At 38.2% G+C, this 25,822-nt stretch overlaps 1 protein-coding gene across 10 annotated transcripts in view; it reads left to right on the top strand.

Annotated features, from left to right (window-relative positions):
• Window positions 1-25,822, top strand: part of dennd1a (DENN/MADD domain containing 1A) — a 532,879-nt gene that overhangs the window by 105,657 nt on the left and 401,400 nt on the right. For all 10 annotated transcript variants that reach the window (XM_078226515.1, XM_078226519.1, XM_078226517.1 and 7 more), the window contains exon 3: window positions 24,863-24,906. In XM_078226515.1, coding sequence (XP_078082641.1) covers window positions 24,863-24,906 — 44 coding nt within the window. The remainder of the gene's footprint in view (window positions 1-24,862; window positions 24,907-25,822) is intronic.

Raw genomic sequence — 25,822 nt, forward strand, 5'->3', positions numbered from 1 at the left:
GCATCTTGCCATGCCTAAATCACCTGTTGCATTTCCTATGTTGCAACAGCAAAGAGCTTTGGAATGTACTGAGGTTGTGAAAGGTGCTATATAAATGCAATTGATTTTTAAAAAAATTGAGTAGAACTGTATGGTAAATTTGTGTCACTTTTGAGAAAGTAACAATCATTATTTACCCTAACATCACTCTTCATAATCTTTAAGATCTCTATTGGGCCATCTGTAAAACTTCTTAGCTCCACTGAATAAAGCTCTCTTGTAAAAGCCCTAAAACCACAAATTTCCTTTCATAACTGCAGTGAGTCATCCATAACCATATCCTGGTTAATTTACAGTATTTTTAATTGCTTTAAAATCTTTTCTCAAATGGGATGCCCAGACAGTACACAGTATTCAACTGTAATTTAACTAAGATCATGTGCAAGCTTTAAAATTACCTCCTTTGCTTCTGTATCCTATCTCTTGCAGGGGAAAAAAAAGCCAAGAATCTGTTTGGCTTTTCACGCACATATCTATTTGCGTTGCCATTTTTAATGCTCTGCACCAAAGTTTCCCTGCTCCTCTACTCCATTCAAAGTCTCACCATTTAAAGTGTTTTTCCTTTCTGTCTTCTTCCCAAAATATATTGCTTCATTTTCTACCTTGAACTGCATCTGCCACCAATTTTTCCACTCTGTTAACTTTCTGTCCCTCCTGAGGTTTTTCGCAATTCTTCTCACCAATCTGATTCATGAGAGGCCAGTGTTGGAGGAATGGAGAGTTTGGTTGGGGGAGAGGAGATTGTAGAGGCATGGAATATTACAGAGATGGAAAGGGATGAGGCCATAAAGGCATTTAAAGCTGAGAACTAATTTTAATTTGAAGTTTTGCAATATAATTTCCCCCTCAAAATTCTCCATTCCTCTAATTGTAGTTCAGCCAACATTGCTGCATGCCTTCGGTCTGGAATTCCTTTTCTAAACACCAATCTCTCCACCTTCTTCAAAGCCATGATTAGAACCCACCTCTTTGACCATGGTTATAATTATTTCCACCAATCTCTCCTCCTATTGCTCATTTTCCTTTGCCTCTTCTATCTTTGTGAATTGCCTGTGGGTGTTTTACTGTATGAAAGGTGCTTTGTAAATGGAAGGTGCTGGGAGTACAAGGAAAAACTCATGGAATTGAGCAAACTTTTACATTGAATTAAAGATGATTGCAAAGCGTTAGGTCTAAGCCATGAAAGTGCTGAAAGACAAATAGTGTAGATATAAGCAGGCTATTTAATTTGCAATATGAGTCAAAATATTGATGATTCTCAGTTCAGACTAACAGAGTTTAAATTCTTTTCCTAATCCATGGAGAGCAATGAATGTGTGAAGTTGTGTCCCAACAAAAGCAGTTGGTGTTATTTTGATAATTATCTGGAAAGAATGAGAGTGAAAATTATAAGGATAGTTATATAATTTATACCTGCATGAAGTCTGAAGAACAGTGGGGTGGGAGTGAGTATTTCAGGATTAAGAAGAATAATTGATAATTTCACTAGATTGGTTTCAAGGCTAGAAAGTTTTTATTTTACATGTGTCTAAAATACTGTGCTATTTTTCCAATCCGTTGAGATCAAGATCGAATGCACAATCACCTGCTCTAGTTTATTCTTTCTCAGGACTTCAGAAGTATGAAACTTCTAACTTCTTTCAGACTTTTAACACCTACATTTAGTGTCACCTAATCATTATATCCTTATTTACCGTGACTCCTCTTTTACTGTTTTTACCTTTGTGTCCTGAACTGGGCTTTCACCATGGTTTCTCAATTACACAAAAAGTTTACTGCAGTTTTCCTCTACCAACAAAACTGCTTTCATCCATCTCCTTTCATCATCGGAGCCCCCTTGTTGAATCTTTTGAATTAAAAAAAAATGGCTGCTATTTGTTGCCAGGTTAAACTAGCGCAGAATTCAGAGTAGTACAAGAGTACTAGTCGTATTTACAGATTATAGAGAACTTCATTCCGTATTGCTTTCCAGAGATCCACCGTATTCTTGTCATTGCTGCATTATTCTATTCTGCTTAAAAATAGTTCTTGAGATCCATTGGTACATAGCCATGCAATACAGCTGTACCAGATGACAAAGGTAACACCTGCACTTACAGCTGCCGTGAAGTGTTTTTTTGTCCCTTCTTCTTTAAGATGAAGCACTGTACTAGGTAGTTCAATTTAAAATGTGATTACTGTACAACAATCTTGCCAGAAGAGAGCTTATGTGACCAGGCTCTGATAGTGGCTTTTGAATTCTTGTGTTTCTTGATAAATAGAGTGGATGCATTGAACAATGCTTGAATGAAAGGATTAATCCCTATTTGCATCCAGGATTCATTAACTTGTGTATCTACTGGAAAGATTGAAGTGTATATATTTTTGTGTGCATAATTCTTTTTCACTTCCCACCTGCTAGAAAGAAGGGGAATTTATATTCCAGTATTATTTGTATGTGTCATCTGTGGATGATTTTAGACATTTGGATAGGTTAACGATTTTTTTTTCATTAAACACTGCTCCTTTTTCAAAATAGGCAAGCTGGGAGCCATAAACACTGGCTTAGCGCCCTAATAGCTTCAATATGCCTTATTAGGCTTTAACTAAACATCATAAGTGACTTCCTGTCATCAGATGCTGGATTCCTTTTGAAAATGGGTTTGATGTTTTTATTTTGGCGTTGAAATGCTGTGAGTACTTGAACAATTAATTGTAGTTAAACTCAACTGCAGGTGTGTTCAGATTAATCTTTGCCTTGATTTTCGTGAGTAATTTTTTTGTAAGCTGAGAGACTTTGCATAGGTTCACCACAGTTGTAAAATAATCAATTTTGGTTCGTTCATTATGAGTCGAGGTAGTTTACACTTGAAATGCTGCATTGTGTAGGGAATTAGAGGACCTACTCTCTGTTTCCTGTCTTCCTACCGAATCTTAATCCATGCCAATATTACCCCCAATCCCATGTGCTTTAATTTTGCACACTAACCTCTTATAGGGACTTTTATCAAAAACGTTTTGAAAATCCAAATATACCATGTCCACTGGTTCACCCTTATCTATGCTTCCTGAAGATTTTGTCATGCGACAACCTGCCTTCTATCACCTGGCCTCCACATGTATGCCATTGATCATTCAACATGCCCATCTTTTTAGCGCATTCTACTTTACAACCAATTGGAAAGTAAATAGACTTCTCATTACCTGATTAGATGATTCTTGACAGTCAAACATAAATGTTTTCCCTGTGCCGTGTCCGATTTCCAAGTCATGCTTGAGCACAAGCATCAAGGCTGACACTCCAGTGCAGTATTGTTGGAGATACCATCTTCTGGATGAGACCATGGCCTTGCCAGCCGTATGAGGTGGACACTTTGAAGAAGAGTGAGGGAGTTATCCCTGGTCTTCTGGCTGTTATTTATCCCTCAAATAACATTGTGGAAACAAGAGGATTTGGTCATCATCACATTGCTGTTTGTGGGAGCTTGCTGTATATAAACTGGTTAATCTCTTTCCTACCCCAGAGCAGTGTCTACAGTTGAAAATACTTTGGTTGTAAAGCACGTTAAGACATACAGTGGTTGTGAAAGCCACCATGCAAATGCAAGGCTTTTTTTTATAATCAGTAAGTGAAAGGATTCAAAGAAAATTAAATTAAAAAGAGACTATTTTGTATTGCATCAGGTTGATCTTTAATTCCTGAAGAATTGAGGGCAATCCTGGAACGTTGCTAACCCTATGCCTACAGATGTTCATACACATTACTTGCACAATGGGAGTAGAAAAACAGTAATGTCTTTTGAAATGGACCTTGCCACGTGTAAACCATACATTTTCAATTTCGATATCATACTGATGCCAAGGCCTTGCATGCAAGCAGCACTTATCAAAAATTGTACAGTTAGAAGTTTAGGTTAGACAAAATTCTGAAGTATTTGCGTCAGTTAGTGATTCCATCATTGTATGCTCTCAATGACCACGTTTGCAAAACACCATTGTCAGAAGCAATGTAAAAATAATGTGTCTGTACTTCAAAACCAGCTTCTTATTTGTTATACAAAGCTAACTGGATTCCAAGTAGAATTATTAAAAGTATTGATCTCTGCAAGTGAAGATAATTTCAGAAGTGAGAGGAGAGAGGGGAAAAAAAATCACCTTATTTTGCTGAATTTTACAGCCTGATCATATACATCCTTTGAAATATTAATTGAGGTGGGATTAGTTAAAAAAAATATTTGGTATATAGGTTTTATGGTAAACAAGTGTTAAATGGTTTTAAGAGGAAACCTATGCATTGAAAAGCAGGGATCGATTATTGAACTATTCACAAAATACTTGGTCGTTAATTGACGGCCACTTCATTCTTTTAAAAGCTTGAATAATTTGACTCTATAAGGACTATGGGACTGCTGTAGCTTTGGAAAATGAATGGTTTTCAGTTTTAATTTTACAATTATGTAAGGTACAGAAAACAAGATACTCACCTAATATAAGTTATTTTTACCTGTGTTCAGTAGGTTTTGTTGCACAATTCATTTTTTCCACAATCTTTTTCTTACCTTGCCCTTGTCCCTCTGTTCTTCACACACATACCTTTCAGTATCTGTACCTTACCTTTGTTGAAGATTCGGGAATGCAGGATTTATCAGGGCAGTGTTGGACAAGTTATGACCTATACGTGTGAGAGACAGTCAGTAGGCACTCAGGATGGTGTTTGGGGAGTTCAATGTAGGTTCTGGACTTGTGTGGGAGGGATTTCCAGAAGAGGATGAAGTGGGTCAACTTCATGCTGGGGTTTGGAACTAGGTGGGTGGGAGAAAACTGCTAAGGATTGTAAATTTATATCATATCTTGCATATTATGTCAATCTTCCCTCATCAATGCACAATCTATGTGTAATTCAATTAATTAATATATCTGAAATCAAATGCTAGTCTTATTAATAATCATCACAAAAATCTAGTAGTTTTATGAAGACCCAGCTGGCCCACTAATATCCTCCAGGAGAGGAAATTTACAGTCCTTGTCCAGTCTGGCCTATATGTGGCTCTAGACCCACACCAATGTGGTTAACTCTTAACTGCTCTTTTAAATGACCTAACAAACTCAGTTGTTGATGGATCACCATCACCTGCTCAAAGGGCAAATTGGATCGGACGGTTGGCCTGGCTGGTGATGTGATGCTCATATCCCAGAAACAAATTTTTAAAAAGTCATCATCTTTGAATGCATAATACTATTAGGGCTACCTTGACATAGCCATACCGAAATTACAAACCTTAGATGAAAACTAGTTAGCTTATGAGAACAATAATGAGAAAGATTTCACAGTTCAAGGAGATCATGAATGTAAAATGGCTAAATTGGAAGGAAACTATAAGAATCTTGAAACATTCTGACTATATAATTTTGACCAAAGGCTGTGCTTCTTTGACACTAAGCAACTTCTGGAGATAAGAACTGCCCAGAGAAGTGCCTCGCATATAAGGGCCTAATAGCCAGGTAGCTAATGAGAGAAGGTAGTGGTATGCCATTTTCTACATTAAAACTACAATATAAATAATTGCAAGTTGTTGTTGTTAATGTAATGCAATGTGAAAAAACTGTGGAGTAATGACTACCTAATAAGATTATTTTAAAACACTAATTCCTGAACCAGTATCCCCTTCTCACAAGTGACATGCCAGACTTTTGAACTGGAGCATTACAAGATGTCAGTTTCTGTGCTTCTAAAAAAAAGAATAATGATCTTCATTTGCATTCTATATCTTTTTTTTGTTCTGCTAAAAACAGAATTTTAAATTTATGTTAGTCAGATTTATCGATGTTGCCACAAATATCCACTGGGATCAAACTAGTTTTTTTGGGGAACAAGTAGAAGATTGATTATGCATATAACTTGCTTAATATGATCTGCAGCATCTTGTTGTGTAGTGGCCTTACTGTATTCACCAGGTGCTGAAAAAGACTTGCACTGGGATTTTTCAAAGATTCAAATTCGGAGAGTAAAAGCCTTTTCTGATGAACCACAGAATAGACCGTGCATCTGTGGGATGGAAATTTCCCTGTTCTTTCTCAGAAAGCTACAACAATGGGTTGTCTTTATCATCTCTCCACCTTTGTTTTCTTTTAAGAGGGCTTTGGACAGGGCTTGAAGCATCTTGGTGGCGGTACATGAATAATGCATTGTATGCAAGCCATCTACTGCTTTCGCTTCCAAACATATTATGGTAAAGTCTTGGGGAACAAACAAAATTGCAGTAAGACTGTTACTTTTTCTCTAGGGAATGTAAAATCATCCGGAATTAAAGATTCTTATCACTGGAGCCCTGCAGGCTTCAGATGACCTGCACTTCATGTTGTTTCATTCTTGCCTCCATACAAGTCAGTTCACTGGAAATGAGAAAAAAAACTATGCATGAAGATTGAAGTTATTGGCAGCCAGTGTTCCTTTCAGTATTCAAAGGTTTGCTTTGTTCTGAAAGAATATCTTATTGATATTAGTGTGCTCACTGTAACTTTTTACCAACATATTGAACATCGGAAGCAAAAATTGACTATTTCTAAATGTTGGTGTGATGGCCATTTTTGAAGCTGAGAGAGAGAAACTTGGTCGGGTTTGGAGATTCTGAATTTAATGGGTGATTTTGCAACTTGCAGGCATTGCATTTTGTGAAAATACAGGGGCATAGTCCATAATATTTCATATGTTAACATTAATGAATAGATTACCGAGATTTCCCAAGTTGTGTATCCTGTGAGTATTGCTGTCCTCGGAAGGGGAGAGGATAGATTCAGTCACTGGAGTTTATTCATTTGTTTTCACCATAGCCTTAGTGACATTGTCTTGCTTCTTCTCTGGCTTTCTTCTAGCCTCCCCTCAGTCAACATCTCAATGTTATCCATTCACCTGATTTTCTTCTTTCTGTTCCTTTATTTCTTCTTCAGTTGTTGCCAGGATCATGCTATCAGGTCATAAAATACTTTTGGTCCCTCAAGCCTTCTCCGTCAATCAGTAAGATCATGGCCGATCTGATTATGGCCTTAACTGCACTTTCCTGCCTGCACCCCATAACCTTTTGACTTTCTCGTAGATTAAAAATCTGTCCAACTGAGCCTTGAATGATCTAGCCTCCGTGGCTCACTGGGAAAGAGAATTCCAAATACTAATGCTCCTCCTAAGAGAAGAAATTACTTCTTATCCCTGTCTTTAATGGAAACCCCTATTTTTAAACTGCCCCAGTTCTAAATTCTCCCATGAGAAGACACATCCTCTCAGCAACTACACTTTAAGTCTCCTCAGAATCTTGCATGTTTCAATAAGACCATCCCTCATTCTTCTTAATTACTTAAGTACGGTAACCAAAACTGTACACAGTACTCTAGGCTTGGTTTCACCAATGCTCTGTGTAGTTATAGCAAGACTTCCCTACTTTTATATTCCATCCTCCTTGCTGTCAGGTCAACCTTCCATTTGCCTTCCCAATCACTTGCTGTTCTTGCACACTGACTTTTTGTTTCTTGTACAAGGACATGCAGACTCCTCTGTACTGCAGAGTCTTCATTTCCTGAATTTCTACTCTTGATCTAACCCACCCTATTTGTCTTTCTGTCCATCCAGCTGATTCTATGGAGTAACAATCATCAAACAAATGCACTAAACTGTGTTGCTAAATCAGTGGAGACTACGATCCTAAACTAAGCCTTGTTGTGTTCAGATCATGCTTTGAGTACAGCATCCAGATTTTGTGATTGAACATAGGAACATAGGAATTAGGAGTAGAAATTAGGCAAATTCAGCCTTTCGAGCCTGCTCCACCATTCAATCAGATCATGGCTTGAGGCAGTGCATAGATGAGCTCCAGGATCATCTTTAACAGCGGAATATTAAGATATGAAAAAAGGCTTTTCAGTTTTGAATGGAGGCAACTGAGAAGAGATCTCACGGAGGTATGCAAGGTATTAAATTATGTAGAAAAGTAAAATTTAGAGCACTATTTCAAGTTGTAACTCAATAGGACAAAAAACAGAGGCTCCAAATGGCAAAAGGCAAACATTTAAGACTAATTTTTGTGTTTTGTACAAGTATGATAAACACATGCAGTGGATGTCGGTGTAAGTTAATAGAGACAACAACCTTGTAAAAGTGTATTCAATGTTTTAATTGGGCAGTGTGAGATTGTAGGTTTTCATGATGGGAAAGGTTGAATAGGTCAACTTGCCTTCCTTGTCTGTGCTTTCTTTGTAATTTGATAATTATTGGACAGTTGTCAACAACAGAATACCAATCTTCATTTGGAAAGAAGCAAGATTGAGGATGCTATTTGGTGAACTATATACTACTTGAATTTGAAATATGGCAGGACCATATTTTGTTGGTATATACAAGAAGTAACTGTGGGTTTGTGGAGTGCTTGCAAAACTTATTCTCCATAAATAGATGTGTAAAATAAGAGACAGGACTTTTTTAGAGCAGTATGTTGCATGTATAATACATGAACCTGAGGACATATCTCAATGTCAACATTTGTTCTTAAAGGAAGTAGCTGCAGGTGTGTGCGCAGGAAAGGATATCTATCTTAATGGGCAATTTACAGGCCTGGCTGGATCATCTGAGGGAGATACTTCATTGGCAATTCTCCACAGTTTATTAATTGGAATACAACATTTCTGTTTCAATACATTTTGGATGGAATGGGGAGTGTAAGAATATTTAAAATTGCTTTATACATTCTGTCACCTCCGAATTACATGTAGGTCTGCAGTAGAGGGCCTATATGCTTGTATTTTTGTTGGGTGTGTCAACAACAACATATATTTATATAGCATTGTTAACATGAACTGTTCCAAGGCACTTCACAGTATTAGAAAGTGAAGTAAGACACTGAGCCTAAAAGAAGATCTTGGGTCAGATGGTGCCAAGGGGCGGCACAGTGGTTAGCACTGCTGCCTCACAGCACCAGGGACCCAGGTTCGATTCCTGGCTTGGGTAACTGCCTGTGTGGAGTTTGCACATTCTCCCCGTGTCTGTGTGGGTTTCCTCCAGGTGCTCCGGTTTCCTTCCACAGTCCAAAGATGTGCGGGGTTAGGTGGATTGGCTATGCTAAATTGCCCCTTAGAGTCAAAGGGACTAGCTAGGGTAAATGCATGGGGTTATGGGGATAGGGCCTGGATGGGATTGTGGTGGGTGCAGACTTGATGGCTAAATGGCCTCCTTCTGCATTGTAGGATTCTATGATTCTATCTGACCAAAAGCTTGGTCAAAACGTTATGTGTTAATAAGTACCTTAAAGGAAGAAAGAAAGCAAGGTGGAGAGGCAAAGAGGTTTAGGGAGAGAGAGTTAGAGCTTGGTGTCTAGGCAACTGAAGTAATGGTGGAGGAATTATAATTGGGAATGCACAAGAGACAGAGGAGTGCTGATATCTCAGGGTTGTGGTGTTGGAAAGGATTACAGAGATAGGGAGGGGCAAGGTTATGAAGAGATTTGGAAACCAGGATGAGAATTTTAAAATCAAAACTTTGCTTGACTGGGAGCCAACATATTTCAGCAAGCACAGAGCTGATAGTGGAACAGGACTTCTTTTGAGTTAAGACATTGGCAGCAGAAGTTTGGAGGGGTGTGTTTGAATAATTGACTGTAGAGGTCACAAAGGGATTGATCAGGGATGAGCTGAGATGGGGAGGGGAAGAGAAGACAAGTGATGAAACAGGTGGTCTTAGTCATGATATGAATATGAGGTTGGAAGCTCGCCTCCAGATCAGATGTGATGCCATGGTTGTGAATAGACTGCCTTGTTTTCAGATTGTTGCCAGGGAGAGGGCTGGGATCGGTAGCTAGGGAATGGAGCTTGGACTGAGGACCAAAAATAATGACTTCAGTCTTCCCAATTTTTAATTGGAGGAAATTTTTGCTCATCCAGTACTCATCCGAGGGTCACCCTGTTTAAAAAAAACATGGAAATGTTGTTTTCACAACTATAACTACTTCTATAATATTGTGCAATGAATATACCCTCTGAGGACTTTGTTTTAAGGCTGCTGGACCTTGGATGCTGATTAATTTTATGCTACACTGTGTGTTGCATTATATGGCATTCACTGCTTCTTAACATAATGTGCAAAATGCCTCCCAGGGCCTGGTTTTATAATGAGAGTGGTGTGCATTTCAGTTCACTTAAGATGTTAACAATTGTCAGAGGATGATGATGAGAAAGCAGTTTTGTTAAGTTGGTAGCGAAATTGAATTCAGTCTTTACTGTTTGAGATTTTTTTTTAAGTCCATAAAATTTTCCACCCCTTTTTTTTTGTTGGAAACTTTCCACCTTTGCCAGCCCTCATAAAACTAAAATTTTCATCAAAACAGACAAAAGAAACTTTGTCTAGCACTATTGATTGATTTTTGTAGATTTTATGGACTGCCTTCAGGAGATCGGTTTCTGGAAAAGTGATAGTCCAATTTAAATGTCTGATCTTAAATAGAATACTTTATATTGGATTGTTTTCAATTTATGACCAGGGTTATACAGCTTCAGCAATTTGTGCTGTTTGGCTAAGAAGCTTAGCAGTTTACCCTTCGTGGACTAACATGGGACAATGTTCATGCAGTGGAATGGGGGCTCCAGAACATGTAAAAGACCAATGCTTAAGTACCTTGCTGATGCTCTGTTTTGTGGCATATTCCCATCCTGTCAGCTGGAAAATCACGTCAGGTTGAGATTCAGATGAGAATCTAGCTAAGCCTGCAGTGCAGTCCTTAGAAATACTTCTTTGGCTAAGACTCCATGAAATTGTGCAATGAGATTATGTGGTTTACCAGTATCAAAGCTGTGTATTCTAGTCTTCTGATGGTGGTTAGCAAGTTTCTTCATTGTTGGAGCGAAGTCTTTACATAGCAGGCTGTGCACTAGCAAATTTACATTAATGCCAAGCCTTTATCAACATTTATTGTTTCCACAAAAACTGGAGCTGTAACTTTTCCCTGCTCTAAAGAGGAAAAGTTTCATTTGTAAAAGTGGAAGAAACAATTACGAGGAGTTATAATTAAGTTGTAAGTTTTATATACAAGAATTATAATCAAATCTGATACAAGTTGATACAGATTTATTTGATTTAAATGTAACACCATCAAAGTTATAGTCATGAGTTTTACAGCACAGAACGAGATCCTTCGACCCACTGTGTCTGCACCAGCCCTCAAGTACCTATCTATTCTAATCCCATTTTCATAGAATCCCTCCCTCCAGTGCAGAAAGAGGCCATTCAGCCCATCAAATCTGCACCGACGCTCTGACAGCATCCTAACCAGGCCCCATTCCCGTAACTCCACGAATTTACCCTGCTAAGCCCCTTAGCTCCCACACCCTGGGACACTAAGGGGCAATTTAGAATGGCCAATCAAGCTAACCTGCACGTCTTTGGACTTTTCCAGTACTTAGTCCGTAGCCTTGTATGCTATGGCATTTCAAGTGCTCATCTAAATGCTTCTTAAATGTTGTGAGGCTTCCCACTTCTACCACCCTTTTAGGCAGTTAGTTCCAGATTCCTACCAACTCTGGGTGAAAAAGTTTTTCCTCTAATCCACTCTACATCTCCTGCTTCTTAGCTTAAATCTATGCCTCCTGGTTATTGACCCCTTGACTAAGGGGAAAAGTTTCTTCGTATTTACACTATCTACGACCCACATAATTTTACACACCTCAATGAGGTCTGCCTTCTGTGCTCGAAGGAAAATTACCCCAGCCGAACCAGCCTCTCATCATAGATTAAACCTCGCTGAAAGATGACATAGGTGAAAGATTTTAATAGATTTCTAATTAAAAGCAGATTAATTGCAACAAATTCAAGTTATATTGAATCTATTTACCCATTAGTAAAAGATTATTCTAAGCTTTAAGTAAAGGTAAAATTTGGCCTTTGTTATTTTGCATACAAAACCTCCAATATGCTGAGCAATATTTATTGTGTTCATGTTGCTGTTCTGTGTGATTGGGAGCCAAGACTGAACTCTTTTGAATAAAATTTGCCATAGTCTTATTTTGAGTTTTGTTGAAATTCTGGACATTCTTATCTGTATGTAATTTGCATTTACTTGTTACTGCATGGTTATATTGGTTCCTTATTGAGAATGGGACAGAATGAAGAAATAAAAAGGGTTGAAAAAGCATTGCCCCTGCTTATTTCACCAAATAATACAGCATAAAAATGTTCTCTAATTACATTTGTTTTAGAATCTATATCCTGATTCCAAGTGAAATGTTGCAGTATTTTTCACACCTGGAATGAAGTAAAAAATCTTGTTGCTCTTGAGTTGTTACTGTCATGTAAAATATCAAAATAAACTGAAAGTGACTGTACAGATGATGAGGTGCACGTTATGACTTTAAAGATGTTTTATTACTCCTTTCTCCCATCAATATTTTGATTTTTCTAACATCACTTCTCTGAATTAGTTGGACTGTACAAAGTTGGCTGATCCAAACTTTTTAATCGAGAGCAAAATCCATCCTTTCTAGGCTGCAGCATTAATTTTTTTCTTTGCAGTATAGGTTTAAGCAGATTAGAGGGTAAATATATGACCCTCGAGAGAAACCATGCTCTTGCTGTCTCAGTAATTGAGGTGTTATTCAGCTGCAGAAGGAAATAATTCTGCAACCTATAGGCTGCGATGAATCCACGAGTGTTTTCTGTTCAGTTTTGTCAATAATTACTTAGCCTCAATCTTGCTTCACTTCAGGAAATACTCGTGGATGATCTTGATGAGAGGAGATTTATTCATTCTCTGTGGTTGAACACCTACCTGCAAAAGTATGTGTAAATATCCATTCCATTACAAAAATGGAAGCAGTGTGTCCCTAGCATCTTGATCCTCCAGCATTTTCATAACACTACTTAGTCTGCATTGCCTACAGCAAATAATTTAAGGTTAGCTTTTATTCTTTTCAAATACTGGTATCTTATATGTGAATTATCAAATATTGACTGAAATAATCCTTATCCTTTGTACAAACAGTGTTTAAAAAAAGAAATATAAATGTTGTTGCAAACATTGCTATTGTATGCAAAATAATTTTGGATCAAATAGGTAATTCCCTGTGTCGGCTAGATTTCAAACCAGTATACGTTTGAATAGTTCACACACCGACATTCTGCCCAATTCACCTGAACAAGCATAATGGTTTTAATTCTATGGGAAAGCTATTCTGTGGGACATATACAGACCTGGGTTTGAACTGACCTTCGGCCCCAGCCAACTCTTGTGCTTAAATAAGACCTAAGAGAATGCACAAATGTTGTTGCAAGCCACCCTAGAACCCCCCCTCCAAATTTTTAAGCTATGGATCAACAAATGCTTTCTTGCGCAGAAATTCTAGAAAGCCTACTTCAAGAAATATCTGTATGAAGAAGGTGAGCAAGCTTTACTGTTGGAAATCTGAAATAAAAACCAAAAATGCTGGAAAGACTCAGGCTGTCTCTGCGGAGAAAGTAACAAAGGTTCAGGCCAGTGCTCTCATCAGAGCTCAGAACTCTGGTGCAGTAAAATGTACTACAGTGTAATCTAAGAGCCCGTCAGTGGTCCTGCAAGTTAAATTTGAGGCCCTGATCCAGTGGCCAGTTTGGAACTGAAAAATGTACATTATTCTCCAAGCCATTCAACTGTTTTAGCTCAAATCCTATTTTGAAGTGGGGTTCTATTTTCGGCATGCAAGCATATAGATGACTTATCAGAGTTTGGCATAGAGGGCTCTCTAATAGATATTGGCCTCAGTTTTACACAATGTATGTTGTACTTGATACTTTAAGAAACAGCTTAAGAATTAATAGTTGTACAGTTCATTAGATGGTGGGACTACAACCTTTACTGATGACTGAGATTTTTTTGTTTCAAAATTTAAAGTTAAACTTTATTTATTAGTGTCACAAGTAAGGCTTACATTAACACTGCAATGAAGTTACTGTGAAATACCCCTAGTCGTCACAGTCAGGCGCGTGTTCAGGTCAATGCACCTAACCAGCACGTCTTTCAGAATGTGGGAGGAAACCAGAGGACCTGGAGGAAACCCACGCAGACACGGGGAGAACGTGCAAACTCCACACAGACAGTGACCCAAGCCGGGAATCGAACCCGGGTTTCTGGCACTGTGAGACAGCAGTGCTAACCACTGTGCTACTGTGCTGCCCCTAACTGATTTCCCCACAAGGGCCCGGCTATACAGTCCACAAAATCCCTCCAGTATATTACCTAAATGACCATGCTTTGAGCTTGGCTGTCTTAAGGGAGAGGAACCAGCGGCAGTGTGTAACTTCAATCTGCCTTAATCTGTTAGCCTCCTTCATATGACCACAGTATTATTTATACAAATAAATTTTGATCTGCGTGCACAACTTCAGCCTACAATGGAAATCACCTATATTGCCTAGGTAAATTTGTCCTGATGTAATTCCACCCTCTCACTATTGCTGGTGCTGTCACACCTTGGATTCTCATCTCCTCACTCCTCAACATGCACCGCAGAGTATTTTGATCTCTAATCCTGCTGAATTTGAAGATTGTACCTCGCAATGCCTCATTGTCGATTAACTAGTAACTCTATCAAACTTTTAAGCCAAGCCAGGTTTAATATATTTTTTACCACTATTGCTCAGATTGGAATGGATTATTGTTTTTGAGCTATAATTTGTAGTACATGTTCATTCTGAATGCTTAGCAGGTTAGGCCGCATCTGCGAAGAGAACAAGAGTTAAAGTTTTGCCTCGTGGCCTTTCATGAAATGGGATTAATTCTAAATTGTAGCCAATTGGCTGCTCAACTGCAATGGCAATGTTGGATAATCTTGGTTGATGTTTGGAATGTTGTGGGCATTTGCAAGTCAGTGGAGTCATTACAGAAGTCTATATTTAAAAAAAATCAATTTCCTCTGTACTTGCATGTCTGAGAGTAGCAACATTGGAGTGGATCAAATACAGATTTATTTCTAATGTAATTGTTCATGAAATATCAGTTCCACTTTTATAGAATTTCAAGATCATATCCACCCTATACATAAAATCTTGATTTATTTTTCTCTTGTTTTCATTCTCTCCCTAGTCTATTTTTCCCTGTCTTCTACATTTCTGTCGTCTTACCTCGTTCTCTCTCTCTTTCTTTCCCTTTCTCTCTCCTACTTGGCTCTCTCTCTCTCTCTCCCCACTTCTTTCATAACCTTACACCATAGCCAGGCGATTCATAAAGGAGTTGGGAATCAGTTTGTGACCTAAAGGGTGGTCAAAGTGTGGAATTCTCGAACAAAAAGCAGTAGAAGCTAGCTCAGTTAATAATTTTAATTCTGAAATCGATAGCTTTTGGCTAGACAAAAATTAAAAAATATATATGTAGGAAAACCATGGAAATGGAGTCTCTAACTACAGATCAGCAATCTCATTGAAATAGTGACTCCTGTTTCTGTCATACTTTGCCTTTGCTCCCCCATTTGTATTAGACTTGCATTGGCTTCTCCAATCACAACTCATTTGTTTTAAAATTCCTATTCTCACTTGCACAGCTCTCCATGGCCTCATCCCTTCTTGCCCACTGCACCCTTCTTACCCACCAAGTTATAGCGAGCACTCTATACTCTTGAGTCTCTGACCTTTTTGCTTCACCAGTTGCAGCAGAGCTTTGCTCATGGGCACCCATGCTGGAATGCTTTCCCTAAACCCCTCTGCATACCTACTTTGTTACCTCCTTCAAAAGCTTCCATAAATTCTCACTCTTCTGACCACTCTCTGAACCCCTTCCTATTACTGCTTAGCTTTTTTCCCTCATCTGAAGGAACGATATAATGTAAGTTTTAGCTGCTTTGGAACATGTTTAAATGTTTTAATATTTTTTAAAGTATCCAATCTGAAGTTTTGAAAATGATTTGAGGCCCTATTTTGAGTAAAGCTGAATTTGAGCAGTGCTATTTTTGGACTAATCTGTGTTTAGTTTACATTATATTAATTAAAACTGAAAAAGCATGTGTAGGAGGATGGGGAGTCTTTTGTCAAAGTTACTTATAAATTGGTATCCGAATTCTTTCCAGTTCAAGAAAATTACTGTCATTTTGTTTTGTTCCATATTACGAGGATGATCAGAAAATCTATCTTCTGACTGATAAAGACCCTATGGAGACATCTGTGAAAGTGCCAGAAAATCTCAACAGTTTGTTAGCTATTAATGCAGATGTTTGGGCACAGGTCTCTTGTTTGGTGTAATATTGAGGAGATTTGTTCAAAGACAACAACGTGCATTCATTTAGTGCCTTTAACAGAAAAAAATATCCTAAGGTACTTCACAGAAACATAAGGAAAAAAATGGGGATTGAGCCAAAGTCACTACTGGGGGAGGGATAACCAAAAACTTGGTCAAAGGGTGTTAAGGAGGAGAGGGAGGTTAAGGGAAGCAATTCCAGATCATGGGGCTACAAATAAATTTGAGAACTATTTCACATAAGCAGCAGCTAAAACTTGGACTAGTTTCATGCCTCATGTGTTTCATCAACAAGGCAGCCACATGGAGTAATTGTCACATACTTACCATGTGCATACTTACCATGTGTTTACTGTTGTTTGATATGGCTGCAAACCAACACAGGGTTTGGACATAGCTCCCTCTGTAGTGATATCATTATGTGAGAACAATCTAATCTTGAGACTGGTAAAAACCTTTAATTTACTTGTTTTGATTCAAACTCATTGCACACCAGTTCATGGGGCACTTAAAAACTCTTAAAAACATTAGATTTGGTGCACTTATGGGTAAATAACCAATGGATGCTTGACATTGATTACTTTTCATCTTCCATGATCTTTTCTTACAGAAATTATTATCCACAATGTGTTTCTCACTGTTGCAGATCAGCTCTCTTGCATTATATTTTAACCTATTGGTATTTTGTGGTTCTTTGAGTAAAGTAACATAAATTTAAATACTCTAAAGAATGATGCGTTGTTTTCAATAATCACCATTTCCAACTGAAGATATACAAGACTTTAGAATGTTACCAGCCTATTTAAAATTCAATGAAATACACTGCTGATGTAATGTAATGCACAAAGTACAGTACTTGTAAAACCACACAGACACGCACATGGAATCCTGCCAAGCAGAAAGTTTTAAGACAGTTTGCTTAGCCACAGGGTGCCAGATTCTTACATGTTCCATGCTGCTGCTGTTTGCAAGAAAAGTGTTCTGTTGCTGCTAAAGAATTGCATACAAAGCTGATTATATACTGATTCAATAAAGAATCTTTTTCAGCAGTCTTGGCTACATGCTTTAGAAGTTTCTGATTTTTTTTTAATGACACTTGGGAAGTTGAGTAAAAGTCAAATGTTTGGTATTCACATTGCATAACCCGTTAAAATATATATATATAAAAACTTTTATTCTTTTTAAGCCCAATCAATAGTGTTTATGTCTCATGTCAGCCAATAAAAGTGAGTTTGGCATCTTTCTACATATTCAGACAACCATTAAAAAGATGATGTCTGACTTGTGTGCGGTGTTTAATTTTGGTCTGCTGGCTTTAATTTAGTAGCACAGTTCTGAACGTGTTCAAAGAAGGGGGCGGGGATATAGACATGTGTTATGCTTTATACAGTGAAGATTTTGTTTACAAATCAAATTTATTGCTCATACCAAGAATATTGATTGCATTGGGAGCTGGTACCTTATTTCTGTTTCTAGTGCAGGAAGGGGCAGTGTCAAGAATTTTAGAACTACATTAACAGCATAACTGTCATTCTACCGGAGGGTTTCGAATCAAGGATTCTGGTGCGGTTGGCCATCAGACAACCACCTTCAGTAGATTACCTGAAATTACTGATCTGAAATTGTTGAACTTAATGTTGAATTTGGTAAGTGGTAAAATGCCTAATCTTTCTTCCTCTAATGTTGCCTGTCCTACTGAATATATCCAGCAGTTTTTGTTTTTATTTTGGTAGATTAGTTGTCTGCATGACTTGCCATGACAGCGTCCAGTCCATGTTAGAAGTTAATGGTTCAATGGTCTTGCTTTTGGAGGTTGTGATTTGTTCCTTGAGTTCAGTTTCCAGTTGTCAATTCTTTCAGCTTTTTATCCTCCACCTTTGCCGCTTTCTGGTTGCCGTCTTGTGTTGAAGTTACAATGACTCCACTGTGAAGTTCTGTATCCAAATAATATGGTGTAAGGATTATTTTTTCAGGGCTCTTCTCCAGATCATTGGGAGGGAGTGGGATCAATATCACTATGGTCTCTACAGAACAATCATTTGCTTTTCTCACTCCCCCACAATGTTGACAAAATGTTTGCCAAACATATAGGTAGGTGCAGGGCTTTATGGAAGGGATCCTGTAACTGCAGTAAGAAAGTATGAGAAGAATGCCATCTGATTGTTCAACATCGTGCACAATACCTTGTACATATGCTTGAAATAAAATCACTTTTCAGATTTATTTTCCACAATACATGATCCCAATGTTTTGTTTATTTTGTCTTGAATTGAAATGGTTGTAGTGGCTGGTCCATATAATTGTGCGAGTATCTGGCTGTGTTTAAAGGAATACCTTACTTATTGGGGAGAAACTTAATTTGAGATAATCACTTGACACCACTGTTATGCCAATTTGCAGATGTCACTCCTACTCCTTTTCTTCCCCTCACACCTCACCACTTAGCCTGCTTTCTATTCAATGGAGTGTCTATCCATGATTTTTGATTTTTGTTTGATTTAATTTGATTTATTGTCACATGTATTGGTATATAGTGAAACATATTGTTTCTTGTGCACTATACAAAACATACCGTTCATAGAGAAGGAAAGGAGAGAGTGCAGAATGTAGTGTTACAGTCATAGCCAGGGTGTAGACAAAGATCAACCTAATGTAAGTTCATTCAAAAGTCTGATGGCAGCAGGGAAGAAGCTGTTCTTGAGTCGGTTGGTACGTGTCCTCAGACTTTTGTATCTTGTTCCCGATAGAAGAAGGTGGAAGAGAGCACGGCACGGTAGCACAGTGGTTAGCACTGCTGCTTCACAGCTCCAGGGTCCCGGGTTCGATTCCCGGCTCGGGTCACTGTCTGTGTGGAGTTTGCACATTCTCCTCGTGTCTGCGTGGGTTTCCTCCGGGTGCTCCGGTTTCCTCCCACAGTCCAAAGATGTGCGGGTTAGGTTGATTGGCCAGGTTAAAAATTGCCCCTTAGAGTCCTGGGATGCGTAGGTTAGAGGGATTAGCGGGTAAATATGTGGGGGTAGGGCCTGGGTGGGATTGTGGTCGGTGCAGACTCGATGGGCCGAATGGCCTCCTTCTGCACTGTAGGGTTTCTATGAGAGTATGTCCGGAGTGCGTGGGGTCCTTAATTATGTTGGCTGCTTTTCCAAGGCAGCGGGAAGTGTAGACAGTGTCAATGGGTGCTTTAGTATAAAAGCTTCCAAATCTGTATTGCAAGTAGAGTGGGGTTTATTTTACGTATATAAGCTATATATTCTAACTTATTTCACCGATGAGATATAAAAGATTAGCCAGAATAACGATATGTATTCTGATCCAACTTCCTGTCTAGCTCTGAGTGAATTATGATTTAAATTGAAAGTGTATTAAAATACAGATAAATCTTCTGTACAATATTCCTCACCAAAGTGATAGTTAAACACCCCTTTTCCTTTCCCAAGACCATATTTCATAAGTGAGGAGTCTTTGAATATCATAAGAGAATGTTGAAAAACACAATATTTTATGTGTAACAAAAATGGGAAAATACTGAAAATACTCAGCAGTTCAGACAGCATCTGTGAAGAGAGAGAGAAGTACAGTTGCAGGCTGATGACCTTTTGTCAGGACTCATTTTTATGTTTAGCTTTCCATTCCCTTTGTGAGAAATTGTACTTTGGCAGGTTGATCCTCCATGTCTGAGGGAGAGTTATGAGAGACACACTGAGCAGGGTTCTTTAATCGTGAAGATATTTCACAGAGAGGCTCTTGGAGAGTTACATAAGATGTGTAAGATACTTGATAGAGAAAGTACTGGTAAATCTGAGAGTACAGCAGAACAGGGACTACAGTTTTGAGTGTTGTGAAGGACAAATTTAAGGAAATTAAGGGGCGGTACAGTGGCACAGTGGTTAGCACTGCTGCCTCACAGCGCCAGGAACCCGGGTTCAATTCCTGGCTTGGGTCACTGTCTGTGGAGTCTGCACATTCTCCCCGAGTCCACGTGGGTTTCCTCCAGGTCCTCTGGTTTCCTCCCACAGTCCAAAGATGTGCAGGTTAGGTGGACTGGCCATGCTAGATTGCCCCTTAGTGTTGGGGGAGGGAGGGGGGGGAGGGTGGAGGAGACTAGCTAGGGCAAAATGCTTGGGATTATGGGTTGGGGCCTGGGTGGGATTGTGGTCGGTGCAGACTCGATGGGCCAAATGGCCTCTTTCTGCACTGTAGGATTCTATGAACTCTATGAAAATGATAGGAAATAGATTTTTATGTAGGATAGTTCTATCAGTGATGGTTGAGGCCAAGATACTTCACTCAATTAAAGTAAAAACTGCTAAATGCTGCAATGGGAAAATGATAGAGTTCTGGAAAAATGCATTCAAATTTCCATTTTTGTTCTAATCTTGATGGTTTTAATGATTTCTACAACCATGGGTTATTTGTCTCAGCCTTGGACTACTTTGTTGTATTTTGACTGGTGTGTTTGTTTTATGATGGAGCCTTTGCCCAAAAGTGCAGTATCATTAATTTAACCGCCAGTTCATGGTTTTTGCCAGGGAATTTTTTTGATTGCAAGATTGTTTTAAATTGTAGCGTTCTACCCCCACAAACACACATCCCATGTGGACAGGAACAACATTGTTTGCTGGGTGAGTTACATGCTTTCTTTTACTTCCGACACCTGTATTGCCCTACGGTTTGACCAACAGAATAAGCATTCAGTTTTGTCCTTTGTGGGAAGCTCCACCTGGTGGCTTTACTGAAAAATGGTACAGTTCAATCAAACAATCTGCTACTGTACTACAGTATGCAATTAAATTAATATTTCTGCAACTTCCTGTGTGTTTTTTTTTCAAACCTGGAGTTAAGGGAACCTTTAATTATTGGGATGTATGTACAAATATTTTTAATGAGTCATAGTGAAGATACTTGAAAGCTATTGGGCAGTATTTAAAATGAATTCCAGTACATGGAAATGTGTCAATTTCCTGTGGGAATTGGATTTGACCAGGGACTGCCAAGTCTGAATAGTTGCGGCTTGGCAATTCTGCTTAATTTACAACTTGCACTCCTGTAGCATTCATCATGTATAGAAAGATTCCTCGGAGCGATTTCAGCGTGGTGAACAGAGAGTATAGTAAAGGGAGAAAAGTGAGTGGAAGAGGGTGAGAAGGGAACAGGAACAATGTTTAGGAGGAGGGAATAAAGATGCTTGAGTACAGGATGGCAGGTGGAAAAGCAGAGATGCTGACAAGGAGGTTCTTTGCACACAAGTAGCTTAAGGAACGATCAGTGATGGAAGCGGGGGAACCAGAAATATATAAAGACATGGAATCAAAGATCATAGAATTTGGGAGAGGCTAGGAATGGTGAGATTTTAAACTATATTTAGAAAGGTAAATGCTGTGTACTATATTTCACAGCGAAGTAATTGGGTAAAAGTTGACGTATTTGGTGTGCTAACAATATAAAATTGTGTCTAAAGTTATTGCAAACTATGTTTTAAAACTTGTTTACCCTTTTCAAGGCATTTTACTAACAATTACTTAGAATGCACAGCAGGGAAACAAGCCATTTGGCCCAACCAGTCCATGCTAGTGTTTATGCTTCATTCAAGCCTCCTCCCATCCTTCCTCACGTAGCTCCACCAGTATAACATACTATTCCTTTCTCCTTCATCTGCCTACCTAGATTTCCCTTAAATGCATCTATAATATTCACTACAATTCGTCCCTCTGGTAGCAACTTCCACATTCTCATTACTGTGGATAAAGGCGTTTCTTCCAAATAAGCTATTTGATTTCTTAGTGACTACCTTAAATTGATGGCCTCCTGGTTTTGTTCTTTCCACAGGTGGAAACATGTTTACTGTTGAGTTATATCAAAACCTTTCATAATATTAAAGAAGTAATCTGAGTTAAGTTGATGTGAATAGCTGTTTTCTATCCAAAGGCCACTTCTTCTTTCCATCCAAAGCTTTGGAGTTCCTATTAACAGTATATATAAGTGGAATACCACTTCTTTTGCAGTTTACACCTTGGCATTGGATTAATAAACAGCAAATATTCAAAAAAAGACTGTGACTATAGTAACAAAATTAATGAAAATTGGCTTAGTTATTCTTGTGTCTTATTATATATGTATATATATATATAATATATATAATATAATCTGTATACTGTGAATTAGTAGTTACATGCATGTATAAGGTATGTGTTGTTCTCTACAGTGACTCATTAGGACAGTGAAAATAAGTTCAACTTGCACCACAGCAAGGCTGTATGGTTGACTTGGTTGTCGGTTCAGTTGTCGAGCTAGCTGTCTGCCGTCTTTTGCTCTGATTGTGGAGAGGAGTGCGTATCCTTGCTCATGCGAGAGCATGTTTTATGACACACAAGAAGAAACTTCTGGCTTCAAATTTCCATGGTCTGAGGACTTAACTTTTCACAGCAATATTCCATTCAAATCCACACCAGTGGATCTACAAATAACGGAAAATGCATCCAAAATAACAATTAAATCAACAAGAAGTAAAAACAGCAGAACAAAACAATGGAAAAACTGTAAATGTGAAGTGTGAGTGGAGGTGATGGTGGAACGCTCAGGGTAATTAATGTAAAATCAAGTGAACGCATTTATTTTCCTGATTATATAAACATGAAAATGAGACCTATGCAACAGTTTTCTAGGTAGATGGATTCTGGAATAGTAACTAAAAAGTAATTTGAGAGTGATAAAATTATTACAGATATTCACTGGGCTCTGGATTCCAACAAGTATGTAAAATTCATTTTTTTCATGAAAAATCTATTAGCCAGGCTTATGTGAACCAATTATTTTTGCCTTGGAATATTAGATTGATATCGTGAATCAAAAATTCTGTAATGTGTAACCATCTTAGAATTAGATCTACTTCTTAGTTAAATATGCATTTAGGCTCTTGCATATTATTTCAATAATGTTGTACTGAACAAACCCAGACTCTCATGCAATACAATTTCAAGCCAATATTTCAATTACCCCAGTTAGTAACCTGAAGCTTAAGATGTATTTCAGTGAAGGTTTTCTTGATTGTGGTGTCTGTGCTTTTGATGACATTGCAATAGTCTTCCAAGGAATAATTTCCAAATTTATTTAAATCACAGCTATAATGGTTGCCCTACCAGCCAAATAACCTAACACACATTATTGTGACCAGTTAGGTGGAGTCAGATTAATCAATAGTTACAACTTACTATCAATGAACTTGTGAAGTGAGTTCATTATTTTCTGCTAATTCTAGCTTTTCTACTGTTGTGCCATCAACTGATTTGTTTGTAATCTTTACACTTTTTTAAACGGATATTTTTGTCATATCAAGTTTCAATGTTTGCATAGAATAAAGCCTAAAGGGTTAAAGATATGTTCACCAAAATCAATAATGTTCTCAACTCAGGAAATCAAATCATTATGTGGATCAACTTCGTCTGAATTGACTTGCTCCACTGTTTTTTTCCCATTTACCTAGCAGCTACAGTACTCTAGGGATACCAGAGCATGAATTGAGCGCAAATTACATAAAGTTGCTGGCATCAGTATTAGTACTCTGTTACGTACAAGCATACATCCTATGGCTGGAGGACGTGCTTTGCCTATACATTCTGCAGGAGACTTCTGAACTAATTTTACTCTGGAATTTTTAAAACTTTTTTTAAAAACATGTATTCATTTTAATATGTTTTTCTGACTCAGGAGTAGGGAGAATTTTCTTTGTTGTTGTTACAAGATTGAATCAATATGCTACTGATCATTGTTTTTACTGTGTAATGCTGTTTCATCTGGATCAGCAGTTAATTCTAATTTTGTCTCAATTAACTGCATTCATGTAATTGAGGCTAATAGAACTACATGACAATCCCCTGCCAATATACTACATTTCATAATCTAATGACAGCACAGATCTGACAAAACAAGTTGAAGCGTATGTTTTATGAAATATTTTCTGTCACTTAGTGTTCTGTATGTACAGCATTCCTTTTTTTCCCTCCTTAAATCTTTGATACTGTTGTCATGCATGCTGACAAAGGTTCAGCACTGTTCTAATTAGCCTCAAGGAACTGTTTGGAATCAGGGATTTTTTGGAAGAATTCCACGCATTAAATTGACCCTTCTGCATGTCCCCCTATTATTCATAAGTTGATCTCTGATAACACTGTGCATGCTCTGCTGGATGCTGGTAGCAGAACATCAGTAGCTGGCAGAGATGTAGCCTAAATTTGGGACATTTATCTTATTATGCTCTGTAGTCAGCCAAACTAGGTAGCTAATAAAATCACAATCAAAGCAGGCTCTCTGGAATTTAAAAGACCTTCTGATATTCTGGCAACACATCTAGATGACAATTTGCAGCTTGTAGGAGGTTAAGGTAGAAAACTGTCTTGAAGCTAAAGGGTGCGCCAAATATTCTCCTTTTTTCCTAACTGGAGGAGGGAAAAGGGGAAAGCCTTGAACAGTTCTCACTGGCCCTAATCAACATAACAGCCTCAGCTGCCCCTTGGATCCCCTGCCAGGTCCCTATCATCTTCTGATCAAATATTAATGTGTGATACTCTGCTTGCTCGCTAATCCAAAGCCAATTAATATTATCTGTCAATTATTTACAGATCCTGAGGTGCGGAGGCAATTCCCCGAGGACTACAGCGACCAGGTTTGGAATGCGTAATTAACTTTTTTTAACATGGCAAAATTTATTTCAGAGTCACTCAAGATATCACTGCTGTTCAGTTTAATGAAGGAGACAAATGAATTTTTTGGGGAAGAGATGGGGGTGATAATTAAGAGCCACTGATGAAGATGATGATGACATTGACAGTTTGAAAAGATATACAGTAGGAGGCAAAATTCATAACCCAGCATGGTAATTTTTCAAAGCAATTCTGTGAAGTAAACCCCAAGCCTACAAATATGAACAACAGATGAAATGCGCTATTTTAAATTTTCTTTGTCCCTGTTATCTGGCAAATAGCTGTTTAAATGACAAATTGGAAGTTCAAATAAAAGAGCATCAGTGACATGTGATGCAAACAATGCCTCTGTGAAATTTATGAAGTCCTAATGCATGATTGTATGTCTTGCAGTAAAACAGTTTCTCTGACCAGTTCTCTTGATGGCAGTTCTGAAAAGATGCGGCTTATTGTATACACTATTCTGTTGTGACAAATGTACAAAGATGTTAGTTTATTATAGAATGTTACCAAAGTAAATTATCTTTGAAACATAATATATGACAAATCTTTCCATTTATTTTTCTCTTCTTCCCCGAAGCTCCAAGGCTAAGCGCAGACTGTGGATCTGCTCTGTGTTAGGATATTTTCATGATGACTGCTAGGAGGCGTGTAAGACCCGCTTGTGTTTCTTGCTCTTTGATCTGCCACTGTCCTTGTAGCAATGACTTGAGCTTGACTCAGTGTCTTCTTTTCATAGAATGGGTGAGATCTGATCACTGTCCTGTATCTGGATCAATGTCCTGTATGTTAAACATTTATTCGTAATTAATTTTATTATAGATATTGAAAACAGTAAATAGCCTTGCATTCAGAAGTTATCCCCCAGCAATCCCCTTC

This window comes from Mustelus asterias, chromosome 13, assembly GCF_964213995.1.
Source record: "Mustelus asterias chromosome 13, sMusAst1.hap1.1, whole genome shotgun sequence".
Lineage (NCBI taxonomy): Eukaryota > Metazoa > Chordata > Chondrichthyes > Carcharhiniformes > Triakidae > Mustelus > Mustelus asterias.